Source organism: Rhamphochromis sp. 'chilingali', assembly GCF_963969265.1.
Source record: "Rhamphochromis sp. 'chilingali' genome assembly, chromosome: 9".
In the NCBI taxonomy this organism is placed as follows: domain Eukaryota; kingdom Metazoa; phylum Chordata; class Actinopteri; order Cichliformes; family Cichlidae; genus Rhamphochromis; species Rhamphochromis sp. 'chilingali'.
In genome coordinates, this window is record NC_137936.1 from 411,571 (window position 1) to 430,935 (window position 19,365).

Consider the following 19,365-nt stretch of genomic DNA (forward strand, 5'->3'; position numbering starts at 1 on the left):
GTTTAGCCTTAAATATTGAGCAAATGGTTCCAAGTATGGTTCCAGCACGGTGGCACGGTGGTTCGCACTGTTGCCACACAGCAAGAAGGTCCTGAGTTCAATTCCAACATCAGGCCGGTGTCTTTCTGTGTGGAGTTTGCATGTTCTCCCCGTGTTTGCGTGGGTTCCCTCCGGGTACTCCGGCTTCCTCCCACCGTCCAAAGACATGCAACTTGTGGGGATAGGTTAATTGGAAAATCCAAATTGCCACTAGGTGTGAATGTGCGAGTGAATGTGAGTGTGAATGGTTGTCTGTCCCTGTGTGTTGGCCCTGTGACAGACTGGCGACCTGTCCAGGATGTACCCCGCCTCTCGCCCTATGACAGCTGGGATAGGCTCCAGCGCCCCCCGCGACCCTGAAAAGGAGAAGCGGATGGATGGTTCCAAGTATAACACAAATAACAATGGTGAACATGCACTGCCCTACCTTATTCCTCTTATCATCATAATACTGTGTGATAAACAGCAATTAATTTTAATCCTAGCCCTGGGGTTATCATATAGTGAATGTATTATCTTAATTATCATTTCATGTAAGCCAAATCTAAACAAGACTATATTTAAAAAAACAAAAAAAAGCTCCAGTTCACTGAATCCAATGCTTTTTCTGCATTGATACTGATTACCATTGCTTCTATTTTATTTTTTTAAATGTGGTTAATAATTTGTACATGATCTTCTATTAGGCACTCTCGAATAAAGACTGTCTGGTCATTATGTGTTAGACTAGGTAAGAACTTTCTCTAATTCTTTTAACTTATTTTGTAAGTTTTCTAATTTCCTATTTCTCATCTTTTTCTTATAAGAGGATATTGCTATGATTTTCCCTCTCAGGACAGCATTTAAGGGGTCCTAGGGGAAACTAATAACCATTGTTGTTAGTTTCCAAGTAAAGGTGGATCTCTTTCTTAATCTGTTCTTTAAACTGAGGATCACTGAGTGTGCTCGAATTTAGTTTCCAATTGTTGGATTTTGGTTGCAGGTTTAAATCAACAGTCAGGTGCGTGGTCACTTAAATCCATTGCCCCAATTTCACAAGTGTATATTTTATCTTTGTCTTTCCTGAGTGTTATAAAATAATCTATTCTTGTGTTTAATGAGTGGGGTGAGGAATATTAAGTATAGTCCCTTTGATAGGGATGTAAGTTTCTCCAAGACCAACCTCCTCAAATAACGTATTAATATTCTTAATTAATGGCTTTGTATTCAGTGCTTTTCCATTACAAATGTCTAATTTTGGTTGTAGATGTATATTTAAATCTCCTCCACAGATTAGAAGACCTATGGTCTCGTTGATAGCATCATATCAATGACGTTCTTAAAGAAATTGATGTCACTTCCTGGTGGCTTATATACAGTGTTGGGGAGTAACGGAATACATGTACCGCCGTTACGTATTTAAAATACAAAATATGAGTAACTGTATTCCGTTACAGTTACCGTTTAAAAAGGTGGTATTCAGAATACAGTTACTTTGTTGAAATAAATGGATTACACTGCGGTACTTTCCTGTTTCATTTTGTCGCGGGTCAGGACTGTTTGGGTTTTGTTTGACAGCTACGTTCTGTTGTTCCAGGCGGCAGCGTTACGGTTGCCATGGTTACAGGGCGACGTTCTCTCTCTCTCTCTGCGACTGTGTGTTTCCTGGGTGAGAGAGCGCCTTTTCGTTGTTGTGCTAAGCTAACAGGCAGAATGCTACAAGCATGGCCTGGTAAATGGCCTGCATTTGTATAGCGCTTTTCTAGTCCATAGGACCCCAAAGCGCTTTACACTACATTCAGTCATTCACCCATTCACACACACATTCACACACTGGCGATAGCAAGCTACATTGTAGCCACAGCTGCCCTGGGGCGCACTGACAGAGGCGAGGCTGCCGGACACAGGCGCCACCGGGCCCTCTGACCACCACCAGTAGGCAAACACGGGGTTAGTATCTTGCCCAAGGATATTTGGCATGCAGCCAGGGTGCAGCCTGGGATCGAACCACCGACCTTCTGATTAGTGGCTGACCTGCTCTGCCACCTGAGCTACAGCCACCTGTAGCTCTAAAGAATGTAGCATCATGTTTAGTGTAAACCGTGTTGCAGGGAGAATGGACTGCCATACACGTTATGGGTCTGTGAGCGCGAGGAGGGAGAAAAAGGGGAGTGGAAAGGTACGAGTTGTCATCGAGGAAAAACGGGAGCTGGAAGCATGTAAATATAATAATAACCACTGCAGCCAAGAAGAGTGCCTGACGAGCCCAGCTGTAAGTAAGCTATTAAGACTCGACTGTACACCGTGTTCGTGTTTTCCTCCGAAAACAATAAGTTCCGTTGGAGCAGCCTTTCAACGCCTCTCTCTGTCTCTCGCAAGAAAAGTTGACCCACACAACAAAGTAAAGCTATTTTTCGGCTATGAGCCGACAGGGACCCCGCCGTATTAGTCAGAGGTCCCTTTACTACAGTTCGGAGTCGCGGACCTTCAGTAATAGTAATAAATCACACAGCAATAGTACATTCACGTTGTTGTAAAAAGCATGATAATATATTAAGTAATCCAAAGTATTCAGAATACGTTACTGTCATTGAGTAACGTAACGGAATACGTTACAGAATACATTTTGGGGCATGTATTCTGTATTCTGTAATGGAATACATTTTAAAAGTAACCTTCCCAACACTGCTTATATATATTTAGCAACGTGACTGGATTCCCCTCAATATTTTCCCTTACTAAAATAAATCGCCCCTCCTTATCACTTATCTCAAATAGTTTTTCAAAGTGTAGTTTGCCTGACAGAAGGATAGCCAGTCCTCTCCTTCGTCCAGGCACTTGGTATTTTTCAAGCTTCTCATGCTCCTCCTTCCTGATAGCGATATTACTTGACTTAGCTACATCTACCACTACAGCCATCTTCTTTTGCTTGTCGACCGCTAATATGTTCAGTTGGTTAGCCATTGTCTATCTTTATACGTAAGTCAAGCACCCTGGGGGTTGTCTCTCATTTTTTGACTTTGGGAGTGGCAATGTCATACTCGGCATGGATGTTCCTGTATACTATGCAGCTACTTCGTTATGGTGTTGCATGTATGCTCTGCCTGCTAGCAACTTGCAGCCTGCTGTTATGCACTGATTTCTCACAGAGGCATCTTTATATCGCCTGCATCTGGGGCTTGTCTGATACCAAAAGTAAATGGACAGTTGACTCAATGACATAATGAAGGAATTGCCCAAACCTGCCCATGAAATAGCCTTTATCAGTTAGTTAAGAAGATAAAGTCCTGGAGTTGATATAAGGTGCGGTGTCTGCATTTGGAAGGTTTTCTGTAAACAGACAAAAGAAGCTCTACATGTAGCTGAAACAAGCCATCCTTAAAACAAAAAAAAATACATCTGACAAATTGCTACAATATTAGAAGTGGCAAAAACAGCTTGATGATACATCCTGGAAAAATGTTACATCCTGAGAAAGAAGGAAAGCGCAACACAAAAAGACCTGGACCTCCACAGAAGATAACAGAGGTGGATGATCACAGAATCATTTCCATGGTCAAGTGAAACCCCTTTACAACAGCCAACCAAGTGAACAACAAAAACTGATTGCTGCCTAAACCTAATAACTGACTGGGCCACCCATTTAGCAGCAGCAACTGCAATCGAGGGGGGGTGCATCACTTTTTCAAACAGGGTCATGTACGTTTGTATTTTCCCCCTAATAATAATAAACAACCCTAAAAATGTTGAACATTTTGAACATTTGTTCAGCGATCTGAGACATTTGAGTGTGACAAACATACAAAAAAACAAATAGAAATCAAGAAGTGAACAATTTCTCACGCCACCGTATATTCTGTTCCTGCTAAAACCCAGGATGTTTTAGCATGAGCTGTGAAAAGATCTTACTGAAACATTACCGATTGCCTTAAACATTTATTATGTTGTGCTCTGTAGTTTATGTTTCTGTGGCTCAGGGCCAGTTGCAGCACTTGCAGGAGTCCCAGTAGATGAGGCCAGGCTGGCAGCGGTGCAGGTAGGTGTTTCCCTGGAAGCACTGGAAGAAGGTGGTTTTGTCAGCTGGGTTTTCATATAACCCATCAGGACGGCCACGGCAGAAGTCAGCACTTGGGTCCCTAGTGGTGGTAGGGCGTGGAGTGGTGGTGGGCTTTGGCGTAAACACAATGAGACATGAAAAAATATAAGTTGCACACAGCAAGAGATTTTTTAAAATCAAATCTAAGTTAGTGAAGCTAATTTACAGTAATTACCCATCAACATTCTGAGGTGGTTGATAAGAGGATATGTGCCAGCTGAGCAGAAGTATCCACTGAAGTCATCCATATCCAGAGTCCACACATGGGCGCCTCCCAGGTTGTTGGCAGTCATCCATTGAACCTACAGGACAGCAATATAAGGAAGCAAGAACTCTTAGAATAATTACAGGTACAATTCAATAGAGCACAACAAAAATGAATAAAAAGCATAGCGCTTCCTGTTTTAGCACAGAAATTCTTTACCTTGGAAGAATAGCTGCGCTTGTCATCATAGCCCAACCAGGAACTCCCATAGGTGGCATATGGAACCTCTTGTTCAGAGATCCACCCAACACTAGCAGTATTAATGAAGTCACAGATCTGATAAGAGGGACACATAGACCTACATCAGATAACAGTGAATTTGTGATAGTGATACTCTATAGCTGTATATAATTGCCCACAGATGTTAGTCAAGGGTAATAATAGATATTTTGAGGAATAGATGACTTTTAGCATATACCAATCAGAGCTTTTTAAGAACCTTTTGTACCTCATAGAAGGCCCAGAATCCAGCAGTTTGAGTGTAGGGTCCAGGGTCTGCAGGGCCATTAGCTGGTGCTCCCAGGCCATTTGCCCCACTGCTAAGACGGTAGGTTCTTCCATAAGTAGGGAAACCTAGCAGCAGCTTTCCAGATGGTGCTCCCAGGGATATCCAATAGAATACAGAGGAGTTCTACAAAAAAGGAAAGGAAACTTCATTTCAACTGTAAATCTGTACCAAATTCTTCAGAATTTATTACTTCTTTACCAGCTTTACCTGTTTCTCTGAATCTCCTTTAGAGATCAGTTAGACAGAGAAGCTGTAAGACATACATATATTTTATATATATATATTTTTTTTTTTTCTTGATTCTGTCCACGAAACACTTTCATAGCAGTTTCCACAAGCACTGCATCTGTACGTCCCCAGTCTCTTCCTTACCACTCTTCTATGAACTCTGTTCTTCAACTTCCACAATTTAATCATTGGCACTACCTTCACCTGTTTCCTCTTCATCTCAAAGTCATCTTATACAACGCTATCTAGTTCTGCCTGGCTAAGGCAGATAGGACACCACTTTGCAGTGTCCTATCTCTTTCTGTAACTTCTGTATAAGATGCAGTCCACCTTTATACACCTTCCTCCACTCATATGCCACCTTATGTTCCTCCCTCTTCTTGTTATACATGTTCCCTACAGCCATTTACATCCTTTTTGCAAGACTGACTGCCATCTGTCCTTCTACATTTCTCTCCTTAACATCATACCTACCCAACACCTACTCATCACCTTGTCCCCTTCACCTACATTTCAACTGAAGTCTGCTCCAATCGCCACTTTCTCCCCCGAGGGGGCATACTCCACCACTTCATCCAGCTTGCTCCAGAATTCCTCTTTCCTTAATCATTAATCGAATCTAGTTTAGTTCTAGTTGGACTTCAGTGCAGCAATCGGTAGCACCGACCACAATATTTTACTAAGAGATTAGAACATACCATTAAAGGAACTGTGACGCAGTAATTCAAATCATATCTATCTGAAAGCAAACGAAAAAAACAAACAAACAAACAAAAGGTTTTTAGTGGCCTAATCAAAGTCAGGCCTTAAATCCAAATGACCCACAAATGTGGCTGAATTACAACAATTCTTTAAAGAGTAGGCTGACCTGGGCCTCCAGGTGAAAGAGTCATTTCTAGTTACTGCAAATGCTGGAGTGCAGTTTTGGCTGCACAATCAGGTGTTAGGTTTAGAGAGCAGTTACTTTTTTCAGGTAGGTTTCGATAGCTTTTTTCTCTTAATGAATGAAATCATCATTTTAAAACTATGTCTTGTATTTACTCTGATTATCTTTGTATAATTATAACATTTGTTCTCATAATCCGAAACAGTTAAGTGTGACAAATGTGAAAAAAAAACATGTTGCCATTCAGTTGTGTATTACTGTGCTACTTTGTGTTTCTGTGAGACTGTCTAGCACTAGTACTACAAAATGTTGGTACTGGTCACTAAGTGCAGCAGTACTGTACTTAGTGTTTCCAGTTTTTTCTCATCAGTATGAAAAATCCTTTTTTAATTTCACATTTAAAAATGTTTTTTTTTTACAGTTATTATGAAATCAGTATTCATTATTATTCATCCACATGAACACAGTGAAAGATGTAGATGTGTTGGTGTGTTTCTTACTATATTGTAATGAATTTGTGAACCAGGGTCCGCAGAGCTACTGTAAAGAGGGCTGTTGTGTCCAGTTACTGCCTCCCAGTGTCCGTGGAAGTCATAGGTCATGATGTTGATGAAGTCAAAGTGTCTGTTGGGTTTTTATTGAACAGTAAATGTAAAATGGGGTTTTGTGTCATTTGAAATGAGTAATAGTGATATATCTATTTCAGTACACGACACCTACTTTATGGATTGGTGTTACTTTGTTGAAAATGCGCATACATGCTTAAACTTACGGTGCAATCTTGTTAACTTCGTATGCTCTGTCAATGGTCTGACGGATTCCAGCAACACTGGCCGACAGCAGCAGCTGACTCCTCCCGCTGTCTTTTGCATCATCCTCAAAGGCTTTGGCCAGCTCCTATAGACACACCAAACTAAAGCAACTTAGATCCAGTTAGTTTCATCGGTCACACCCTGGCATCATTAACAACAGAGGAGTTGAATCAAGAAACCGTATCTAATGCCATTAGGTATATCAGTAGCACAAACAGACCAAATACTGTAATATGATCATGTATTGATAGATTTTAATGTGTCCGCACTGTGCTAGTCTACTGCATTAAAAGAAACAAACATGCAGTATGGCCTGGGCCACATTTTATTTAATGTCTTTGTGAGGTTTACTATATGGGCCCTACATAAAGGTATATAGACTCTATTTTAACAGGATTGGCTGACTTTTCTGGTAACAAAATTGCAATGCACTAGTTAATGACAGATAACATATAATAACATTTAAGAAGGATAAACATTACAATACAAAAATAATACACCATTATAATACATTAGTATTGTATTGAAAATTTAAGGACAATGTGAGCTGTGTTTACCGTGACCAGTAGAGTAAATTTCTCTTTGTCCCCCACTGGGCTGCCATTGTGTCCAGGATATTCCCAGTCCAGGTTTAGCCCATCAAAATTATGGGTGTGAAGGAAACTGATAACAGAACTGATGAAGGCTGCACGACTCTCAGGTCTGGCAACCATAGCAATGAATCTGGTGCAATGCAGGGAAAAAGAACCGTAATAAAGGAAGGTTTTTGAAATAGATACGAAAATATGAGAACTGGTGTAGATGGAACTCACGGGCTGACTCCATTGACCGTTCCTCCAACAGTCAGCAGAGTCTTCAAAGCAGGGTTGCTGGTAATAGAGAGGCAGAGAAAAGACAGGACCTTAAATAATTCAAGAACACTTTACCCCCATTTATACTCCCGATGACTGTGTATTTCACAGCCATGGGTTGCCTGGAGAATTAATAATGGCTTATGTCATACAGTTATATATATATAATATTCTTAGCTATAATTTTATTTTATTTTTTGCTCAACATTTTAATGAGATCTGAAAAAGGATTCTGCACATAACAGAATCCTGAACAATCCACCGAAAAGGGCAGAAGCAGGTTGGAAGCCCTGGCTGGTTGCAGTAGGACTGGGTGATAATTATAGAGGTTTTCTGATGCATTTAGATGGTACACCATGATAATGATAAATATTGTGGTAGCTCCATTTAGATAAAATTGAATGGGAAAATCTGTTTTTGCTCCATTTGGTGGTTAAATACCTGATAAATACAGATGCTGCTTTAACACACTGATGCTCACATTCTGTCATATTGCCAGTATGTCCAGCTCAATTACTTGCTTTCTACAAATAGATCCTACTGTAATCCAAGCTTTTTGTTGCACACTTTTTCTCTGCCATCCTTTTGAAATCTTAGCACCACTTAATAGCTAACTCGGATTGTAACTTAACTTTTGCCATAATCAAACTACTGACCTGATACTGATGCAAATGAAAAGAAAATCTGTCAAAAAGTGGCACTGAGGCTTGATGTTTCTGGGTCGAGGGTTCTAATTTGTCACTGGTTTGACCTTTGCTTGATGTTCTTCATCCAAAAACATGCTCATGTGTAGTTTAAGATCCTGGAAAGACTCCTTTGTTTATTATAAGTTATTTACTTTCATCCTAATTATTTCTAAATAATGAAAAAATGTTGGGATGGGATTAAAGATCACAGATACAGTCATGGTGAAAAAAATGCACTTCTGTTTCTTCTAAGGTTTGACATATTTGGACATAATAAAAAAAATTTCTCTTAACAGGTGTTAAAATTGGATGAACACAACATGAGATTAACAACAACACTTCACATATTACACCATATCATCATATAAAACACAAAAAATCTGAGCCAAAGTGCAGAAGTGGTGTGTGAAAACTAGGTGCACTCCAGGATTTAGCAATAACTGCATGATGTCATCAGTCTCTCACATTATTGTGGACTAATGTCAGGCGTTGTGTGGAGGCGAGGAAGAAGGAACCCAAACGCAGGACTCGCAGGTAGGTGACGATTTATTATAAGGAGTGGATGAACAGAACAAAGGGAGAAAATGGCTGGCTGGACGACTGACTGAAGCACTGACTGACTAACTGAACATACAGACGGAGAGACAACATCACAATAACATCAATGACACGACATTGGACTGGTTGAACTGAGGGACATAAATACACAGGCTGAGTGATGAGAGATTAGAACCTGGTGAGTACACAGCTGAACATAATGAACTAATGATAAACGGGAAGAGGACGGAACATAATGCACATGGACCAAGGCTAACACAATAAAACAGGAAGTGGAACAGGCAGAAGATAAACAGTGAATGTGAACTGAAAATACTGGGTCACCGACCCAGGAACCCTGACAGTACCCCCCCTCCAAAGGCCGGCACCCGACGGCCAAAAGAGAAAGAAAAAAAACCAGAACAGGGTGGGCGGAGGGGGCCCAGGACGGAGGGACGGAGTCCACACCAAGACAGTTCAGGTGGGCGCCCCCGTGGCCCGTGGCCGAGACGAGACAGTTCAGGTGGGCGCCCCCGTGGCCCGTGGCCGAGACGAGACAGTTCAGGTGGGCGCCCCCGTGGCCCGTGGCCGAGACGAGACAGTTCAGGTGGGCGTCCACGCGGCCCGTGGCCGAGACGAGACAGTTCAGGGGGCCGACCGTGCGGACGGCAACGGCGACAGCACTGGTCCGGGGGCCAACCGCGTGGAAGGCAACGGCGGCGACGTGGACACAGTTCGGGGGGCCGGCCGTGCGGAAGGGGACGGCGGCGACGTGGACACAGTTCGGGGGGCCGGCCGTGCGGAAGGCGACGGCGGCCACTCAGGCGAAGGCGGTCCGGGGGCCGGCCGTGCGGAAGGCGACGGCGGCCACTCAGGCGAAGAGGGTCTGTGGGCCGCCCACGACGGTGATGGCGCCCGGCCAGTGGCCTAGCCAGCGGTCTAGAAAATGGCCGTTTAGCTCCAGACCCAAACGAGGCTGGGCCAGGCGAGGCTGAAGGCACTGAGGCTGAAGGCTCTGAGGCTGAAGGCTCTGAGGACGAAGGCTCTGAGGACGAAGGCTCTGAGGACGCAGCAGACGAAGGCTCTGAGGCTGCAGCAGACGAAGGCTCTGAGGCAGAGGCCGGGCCGGGCGTGGGTGCAGCTGAGGCAGAGGCCGGGCCGGGCGTGGGTGCAGCTGAGGCAGAGGCCTGACCAGGCGATGCAGGCGCGGAGGCCTCTGGCCGGAGACAGGCAGGGCCAGTAGGCGCGGAGGCCCCTGGCTGAGGAGCGGCCGGGCCAGCGGGTGCGGAAACCCCTGGCTGAGGAGCGGCCGGGCCAGCGGGTGCGGAAACCCCTGGCTGAGAAGCAGGAAGGCTCACAGCTGGCTCTGGGTGCTGTGGCTGCAGGTCCGGGAACTGGACGGGATGGTGGACAGGTGACTGGGAAACAGGAGGCGACTGGACTACAGGGCACTGGGCGGCAGACTGGACTACAGAAGAGTGGAGGACAGGTGGAGACTGGACTACAGGTGACTGGAGGACAGGTGGAGACTGGGCTACAGGTGACGGGAGGACAGGTGGAGACTGAGCTACAGGTGACTGGAGGACAGGTGGAGACTGAGCTACAGGTGACTGGAGGACAGGTGGAGACTGAGCTACAGATTGAGCTAGTGACGGAGATAAAATTACGGCTTGGGCTCGTAAGGCTGGTGCCTGGGCAGGGGACAGTTCAGCTAATCTAACTAGGGATAGTGCGAGGGCGTGAAAGGCTGGGTCAGGAGGTGGATGAAGTGGTGAAGTAGCAGGTGGACCGGTTAGCTCCTCCAAGCCTCCAGGGAGGTCAAGCTGGGTTCTGGTTGCCCTCAACCTGGGCGCTGGGACGGGCACGGAAGGTGGCTGGACACCAGTCACCCCCACCTGAGAAACAGAAGCGGGTGTGGAGGTAGACCGGGTCGCAGCTGCCCTCCTCCTGGGAGCTGGCACTGGTGTGGGCGTAGACTGGGCCCCCGTGCCGGTGAGAAATGGCTGAATACTGGGTGTGGAAACAGTGACGGTGTGTGTGTTACTGGCAGGTTTATTGGAGATTGTTCTGATTTTTCTGCCACCACTATTTACAGTCTTTGGGGGAGCAGAGCAGAACAAATCTTCCCAGTCCACAGAATCCTCCAGGAGGGAAACATCCCATGAATGAGAGATGGGTTTATTGTGCGTTTTAAGTGAATAATCAGATGGTGAGTGCGAAAAACAGTCACTGGAGCTCACCATCGGGAGTGGCTGAAAGTAGTCCGTTCTATGGCGGCGTGTGCGCCGCTTTCTCTGGGAAGCGGAAGCGGCCGGGGAAAACAGCAGAGCCTCTGGCGCGGTAGCCTCCGTTGAGCCGAGGTGGGAGGCGTAGCCGTTGTGCCGCGGCGATGGTGGAGGTCCGGCGGATGAGGCGGCGGGTGTGGGAGCGAGGAGCGGAGTGGCGAGAGAGGGAGTGGCCGAAGCGCGGCGTGGAACGGCCACTCTCCACGGCAAATGCTCCGGTACAGGTGAGGCAGCAGGTGGGGGAACGCGGCGTCTCCGAGGCCCGCCCAGAGCCAAGCGAGTGCCCTCGAAGACGTGCTCTCGCTCCGCGAAGAGCCGCTGTCTCTCCTTGAGCTTTTCCGCCCACAAGGAGAGCGCTACCTCCTTGCCGCTCGTAGAGGTCCGAGTCCGCTGGGTTCCAAACGTGTCTTCGTGGCACGGGTCGTGTCATTCTGTCAGGCGTTGTGTGGAGGCGAGGAAGAAGGAACCCAAACGCAGGACTCGCAGGTAGGTGACGATTTATTATAAGGAGTGGATGAACAGAACAAAGGGAGAAAATGGCTGGCTGGACGACTGACTGAAGCACTGACTGACTAACTGAACATACAGACGGAGAGACAACATCACAATAACATCAATGACACGACATTGGACTGGTTGAACTGAGGGACATAAATACACAGGCTGAGTGATGAGAGATTAGAACCTGGTGAGTACACAGCTGAACATAATGAACTAATGATAAACGGGAAGAGGACGGAACATAATGCACATGGACCAAGGCTAACACAATAAAACAGGAAGTGGAACAGGCAGAAGATAAACAGTGAACGTGAACTGAAAATACTGGGTCACCGACCCAGGAACCCTGACAACTAATTTTGGCTCTTATTCACTATTTCTTTGCAACTTTGCATGAATTCATTGAGGTTGCGAGTGTTTACGCACAGCTTTCTTAACCTTTTGAATTCCAGGGCTATTCTGAGGCTCCTGCTTGAAGATGACATGCCCAAAAAGCGCTTTGAGCGCTCTGGGAGAGTAGATAAGCACCACAGAAGAATCAGTACATTTACCTTAAATGAACTGATTAAGTCTCACCAAAAAGAATCAAAATATGGACATTACCTGCAGAAAGATCAATGCTACTGAAATGAAACAGAGCAATGTTGCAGAGGTTTAATTAAATATATATCTAGTGTTTTGCAATTTGGTACAAATGGTACCATCTATGAAAGTGGAAAGTTCTTAGGTATTGAATAGCAGTTATTGGTGATCATAGAAACGGTTTGTGAGGTTTTACCTGAGATTGTAACGTTTCTGTGGATACCATACATGTCTACATTTAAACAACAGACCTGGTGGCACAGCCCATGAAAGCAAATGTTCCCTCTCTGCTCCCAGTACCAGGGGCATCAGGGTTCAACAGGTTAAGGTCCGGCACAGAACTGTAATCAGGTTGAAGTCTAATCTTTGAAAAGCTGATAGAGCACCATTCAACCATTCTGTTGTAGACTTGCCTTCGTGCTTCATAATTGACTGTATAATGCTACATAGTGGAGTTCATGGTTGACACAATGACCAGGTAACCAGAATCTGTGGCTGCAAAACAAGCCCAGATTATCACCCCTCTACCTCATACCAACTGTCAAGCATGGCTGAGCTTGGTCTTTGTACTAATACGCTAAAATGCTTTTGTCAAACGTGGCGCCATGCATTTTGGCCAGACATTTGCACTTTGGTCTTGTCTGTTCAGAGAACAATGATCAAGAAGTTGTGGTTTGTTCAGATGCTGTTTTGCTGAGCTAAGTCATGCTTCCATTTTTGTTTTACAGAGAAGAGGTTTCTTATTTCTCCTCACCCAACCAAACAACCATACTTTTGATTTGCAATTACTCACCTGCCTCCAACTCAGCCTATCTCTTCTGTAACATCAACCATCTCTTAAAGTGGGTCTACTTTCTCTTTACTGTGACTGTCGTAGTTGTCTAAATTAACATTGGTGCCCAGTCTGACTCTATGACTGAGCAAACTCACACATTCTTGAGGCTGTTGAGGCTGCTGTACAGCTGTGGATCATTCCACTCAACGGGGCTGATCTGGTTGAAGCTGTTAATGGTGGCCAGAGCGTAGATGACATGGGTGCACAGGAAGGGATCGATGTTGTCTGGAGTGAATTTGCCAGCACTTGGTCTGTACTGGGCCCAGTTGGTCATATGACACACCAGCTTACTAGATGAAACTGAAGGAAGACACATTCGGTTTTCTCTGTAACCATCATGGTGATGAGATGACTCGATCACTAAATACAAATCAGAAACTTTATTGTCATTGTCACGAGAACAACGAAATGAAATACTTACCATTATGTAGAATGAATAGAATGCCCAGAGCTGAGAAAGAGATGGAAAAAAAGTAAATCAGGTTACCTAGAAACTATAAAACTTAGAGACAACATAGAATACAGAAGATCATGTCACAAACTCCATCCATCATTTTTCTGCTGCCTAATCGTGTCAAGGTTGCAGCAGTCTAAGTAGCAGTACAAGCTGAGATGCCAGGACCTCTCCCTTCCCTGTCACTTCCTCCAGCTCTGTGTGGGAACACCGAGGCTTGTCAAGGGAGCTGACAGATTTAATCTCTCCAGCATACCCAGGGTCTGTCCTGAAGCCTAGATTCCTGCAACACCTCACCTAGGAGACACCAAATAGGCATCCTAATCAGACGCCTAAATAACTTCAATTTGCTCATTTTCATGTGGGTGTCATGATCCTGGGCCATGTTGGCCCAGCATTCTTAGTTTTCATGTATTTTTGTATTTTGTTCTTTATTTAGGCCATGGGTCCTGGGTTGCTCTGTTAAGTTGTTCCTTATTTGATTTCCCCTGTGTATCTGTGAGCCCTCGTCTCCCCTCCTTGTGTTTTATTCCATGTTTCCCCAGCCTGCTATGCCTGTGCTCTCCTGTCTCTCTCTCTCCTCCTGTCTGCACCTCTGTGTACTTCCTGTTTTACTTTGACAGTCTCCCGTCAGTGTTGTGTTACTCCTGCCGTGTCTTGTTATGATTATCTGTGTCAGCTGTGTTTCCTGTGTGCTCCCACTTCCCTCGTTAACCCTCTGTGTATTTATGTGCATGTCTCCCTCAGTTCGGTTTCGCGTCGTCAACGTCTCCTCCCCGAACCTCCGTGCTTTTCTGTGTTCCCTCGGTCCTCAGTTAGCATTCCCAGTTTAGTTCTGTTTCTTTGTGAAGCCTGCAATAAAGCAGTGATTTTGAGTTCAGCTTTTTGTCTCCGTGAGTTTTGCGTTTGGGTCCTCACCTGCCTCCACACAGCCAGTTCATGACAGTGGGGGACTAGGGACTCTACTCTGAGCCCCTCCCGAAAGGCCTCCAAGGTCCACACCCTATCTCCACGGTTGAGGTCAGACACCCAATGGAGGAAGTCTATTTATGTCACATTTTTAACTCTTTCTTTGAGGCAGTTTTACTCACGGACAGAGTTGAGAATAGGAATGTAGCCTGACCAGTAAAATGAACAGCATCGCTTTCATGCCCATCTGTCTCTGCCTCACAACAAACATGAACCACTGCCAATGCCAGACCAATACGCGTCTCAATTTCCCACCTTGAGAAACTCATCCACCCCAGGGGGCCTGCCACCGAACCCCCCCCCCCCCCAATTTTGTTCAGTTATGGCTGACCAGACCCAAACTAAACTTATCTTGTAATACTTGTCAGCTGCCTCCAGTCTAATAACAGGATACTGTTGGAATACTGCGCTCCGAGTCACACTCCTCAGTCTTTATGTTATTGTCCTGAGCAGGAAAATGAAGTCCTCAGCTAGGACACCTTCCACCAGCTCATGTTGGGACTACAAACAGGGGTCATACTCCGAACCGTTCAGCACATAAAATAGTCAAATGTGGTTTGTTTCAGCCAAACCATATTTAACCTGTACCTCTCAAACTACTAACTTCTCCTTATGCTCTACTTCTGAATAAATAAACAAAGGACAACTATTGTATAAATGGATGAATAAATGAATGTAATATTTAATGAAATTTACCTATGAGGAGTTTCCCCATGTTGCTTTCAGGTTCCACGGGTTTCCTTTCGTAGAAGTGAACTTCCAAATGAGTGAATCAGTTTCATTCACTGGCACACAAGTAACAAAATCAGACATTAAGTGCTGTCACAGAAACATTTTTTGCTAATTAACTAGCTAAGCTTCACTTGAGCAAAATTTTACAGACTGCGTTTTACAAACGGACAAAACTTAGATTAAACTTTGATGCACTTGTAACAATTAATTATTAAAACATACATAATAAAAAAACCTAATAACTAATTTATCTTTAATTTTAGGCTTACATGTAGCTACTATAAAATGCACTACAAGCAACCAAACCAGACAAAAACAATGATGATCTCATTACCGTTTGACAAGAAGAACTGAAGCAGATTTGAGAGCTTGTTTGAGTGGGTCAGATTTATATCATCCTAATGACTAATAGAAGGTGTCAAAGTGCAGCTGATAAGAGCTCAGAGTGGTGGGAGTCTGATGTGCCTAATAATCCCCCACCCCCACCCCCTTCTAGTAAGACCTGCCAAGCCCAGTTAAGAATTTGACCCAATTAGATAAGTAACTGATATCGCAATGATAACTGTAATCAGCTTTTACTTAGTCACTGGAATTTACCAATGATCATCAAACAAACCCTACAATAATACACTGCTCTATTATTGTAGAAGTACAGTGACTTGAGGCAACTTTTGTTTGAATTGAATTCAAAACTATTAGCTTTCATCTCCGGGTGAGCATGAATATCCACAGCAAAGACATGAGAGCTGTAGTTACACATTACAAATTAATTCAAAGTAGAGTTAAAACAAGGATAGATTTATATTAAAAGTCACAAAATACAGCTATATCCAGCTGTATATAAAGTAACTACATACAGTACAGTTAGCTATCCTTAACCTTTAAGCAAGCAGCCTAAATATGAATTTCTTAAATGTTTGAGCAGCAGTGGACTATGCATGGAATGCAATCACTGGAATCTGCTTTGTGTTGACGTTTTTCCTTGTGTATGTCACTAATCAGGCACAACATTAAAAATATCTGCTTAGTGATCTATAGGTCTGTCACTAAAACAATTCTGATCAGATGATTATCAGAACTGAATCTTTCACAGCAGAACACTGCACAGTAACAAGATGCTAATCTACATCTATCATGTTATCGGATGATCGTGGCTCAAGAGTTGGGAGTTCGCCTTGTAATCGGAAGGTTGCCGGTTCGAGCCCCGGCTTGGACAGTCTCGGTCGTTGTGTCCTTGGGCGAGACACTTCACCCGTTGCCTACTGGTGGTGGTCAGAGGGCCCGTTGGCGCCAGTGTCCGGCAGCCTCACCTCTGTCAGTGCGCCCCAGGGTGGCTGTGGCTACAATGTAGCTGCCATCACCAGTGTGTGAATGTGTGTGTGAATGGGTGGATGACTGGATATGTAAAGCGCTTTGGGGTCCTTAGGGACTAGTAAAGCGCTATATAAATACAGGCCATTTACCATGTTATATCACACCATATTTCATTATTAGTTAGCAGAATTTACTGTTATTAATTCACAAATTCTTAACTGGATTTGTAAGATCTTACAAAGAGTTGGGGTGGGACTGATGGGAATCCAGTCTGAACTCTTATCACCTGCACTTTGACATTGACATTGAGATGATAGAAATGTGACCACATCAAACAAGCCCTGAAGTCTGCACAACTTTAAAACCACTGATCATCTTGTTACAGTTTGTGTTCTGTTGTGAAAAATTCTGACAATCATCTGATCAACATCATCTTAGTCTCACAAAGCAGATCTATACAATAATACGCAGGTGGTTTTAAGGTTGTGCCACAAGCGAAGGGTCACTGAATGTCAGTGAAAAGTAGATCCCAGTGATCACCATTACTAAGAACATTACCTCAATGTAGAGTCAACTACTGCTACACATCAAATATTTATAAAATTAATATTTAGACAACTTGTTTAAAGGTTAAGGATAGCTAACCGTGGCTGCATGTAGTTACTTTATATACAGCTGGATATAGTTGTATTTTAGCTTGTATTTTTAGTACAAATCTATCCTTGTTCAGAAACCTACTTTGAATGAGTTTGTAATGTGTAATTACACCTCTCCTTTGTTTGCTGTGGATATTCATGCTTACCTGGGAATGAATGCTAGTAGTTTTGAATTCAATTCGACTCAACTATATAGTATAGCCAAACACTCACCTTTACGTAAATAAATTTTTTTTATAAAAATGAATTAAAACTGTAGCTCAGGTGGCAGAGCAGGTCAGCCACTAATCAGAAGGTCGGTGGTTTGATCTCAGGCTGCCTCCTGCATGCCAAATATCCTTGGGCAAGATACTAACCCCGTGTTTGCCTACTGGTGGTGGTCAGAGGGCCCGGTGGTGCCAGTGTCCGGCAGCCTCGCCTCTGTCAGTGCGCCCCAGGGTGGCTGTAGCTACAATGTAGCTGCCATCACCTGTGTGTGAATGTGTGTGTGAATGGGTGGATGACTGAATGTAGTGTAAAGCGCTTTGGGGTCCTTTGGGACTAGAAAAGCGCTATACAAATGCAGGCTATTTACCATTTACCATTTTAAAACTGATAATACAATCTGGGGTGTGTGATATTACTCATTACTGCTCTTGTATTTAAGTTGGCAGGTTTGGTCACACATTGGCCTTAACACACTGGGTAGCATTAGCAATTTATAACAGCTGGTGTTGGGTTTGTTTTGTTTTCAAGGAAATGCATGACTTTTCTCCTGTATCTCAATTTGAGTGAATATTTAAGATTGGATCCATTGGATTCACCCAGGAATGGTTTAGGAGTGAGAAGGAACGATAAAGGAATAGTTCACTCAACAGAGCTCTGACTGTTTGTCAGCCTGGCTACAGAGCTGAAGAGAAACCTGGGGTTGTTCTTATTTTCTTCAATCAGTGATGAATAGTAAGATGTTCTGGCTTTGCAGAGGGCTTTCTTATAAAGCAGCAAACTATTTCTCCAGGCTAAATGATGATCCTCTAAATTTGTGACACGCCATTTCCTCTCCAGATTACGAGTCATCTGCTTTAGGGTACGTGTTTGAGAATTATACCACGGAGTCAGGTACTTCTGATTAGAGACCTTAGTTTTCACAGGAGCTACAGTATCCAGAGTCGTACGTAGTGAGGAGGTGAAATTATTAACAAGATGATCGACCTCTGTTGGAGCAGCGTTCAGATAGCTGCTCTGCTCTGTGTTGGTACAGGGCATTGAAGATGATAACAGTGGGTGGATTATATTCTTAAACTTAGTTACAGCGCTTTCAGAAAGACATCTACTTTGATAAAGTCTACTCTCCACCGCTGTGTAATCAATTATTGTAAATGTAAATGTTATCAGGAAATGATCAGACAGGAGAGGGTTTTCAGGAAACACTGTTAAATGTTCAGTTTCTATGCCATATGTTAAAACAAGATCTAGAGTGTGATTAAAGTGGTGGGTGGGTTCTTTTACATTTTGAGAGAAACCAATTGAGTCTAATAACAGATTAAATGCCATGTTGAGGCTGTCATTCTTAGCATCTACATTAATGTTAAAATCACCCACAATGGGATGGCTGTAGCTCAGGTGGTAGAGCAGGTCAGCTACTAATTGGAAGGTTGGTGGTTCCATCCCAGTCTGCATGCCAAATATCCTTGAGCAAGATACTAACCCCATGTTTCTCTCCGATGTATACATCGGAGTATGAATGTGTATGAATGTTAGATAGGGAGCACTTAACAACTTAGTAAAAGTGAATGGGTGAATGAACAAGTTGCATAAAGTACTTTGAGTGCTCAGACAGAGTAGAAAACTGTTATATAAGAACCAGTCCATTTACCATACTAGAAAGAGAGAGCAGATTTCTCCTGTTTTGGCTTCCTGTTAAATATAGAATTCAAAATCCTGCTCGTCACATACAAGGTCTTAAATAATCAGGCCCCGTCTTATCTTAATGACCTTGTAGTACCATATCACCCTATGAGAGCACTTCGCTCTCGCTCTGCAGGCCTACTTGTTGTTCCTAGAGTATTTAAAAGTAGAATGGGAGGCAGAGCCTTCAGTTTTCAGGCCCCTCTTCTGTGGAACCAGCTTCCAGTTTGGATTCGGGAGACAGACACTATCTCTACTTTTAA

At 43.9% G+C, this 19,365-nt stretch overlaps 1 protein-coding gene across 1 annotated transcript; it reads right to left on the minus strand.

Moving 5' to 3' along the window:
* Positions 1–3,385: 3,385 nt before the first annotated feature.
* On the minus strand, positions 3,386–15,631 carry LOC308402209 (chitotriosidase-1-like). Its single transcript, XM_080890899.1, has 14 exons — positions 15,580–15,631; positions 15,210–15,298; positions 13,512–13,541; positions 13,186–13,390; positions 11,174–11,603; positions 10,733–10,897; positions 7,626–7,714; positions 7,371–7,536; positions 6,774–6,898; positions 6,502–6,625; positions 4,828–5,010; positions 4,539–4,655; positions 4,290–4,416; positions 3,386–4,257 (listed from the first exon to the last, which is right to left on the minus strand). Exons 2-14 carry the CDS (start codon positions 15,226–15,228, stop codon positions 3,992–3,994), a joined length of 2,046 nt encoding a protein of 681 aa, XP_080747025.1. The 5' UTR covers positions 15,229–15,298; positions 15,580–15,631; the 3' UTR covers positions 3,386–3,991.
* Between the last annotated feature and the right edge of the window lie 3,734 nt (positions 15,632–19,365).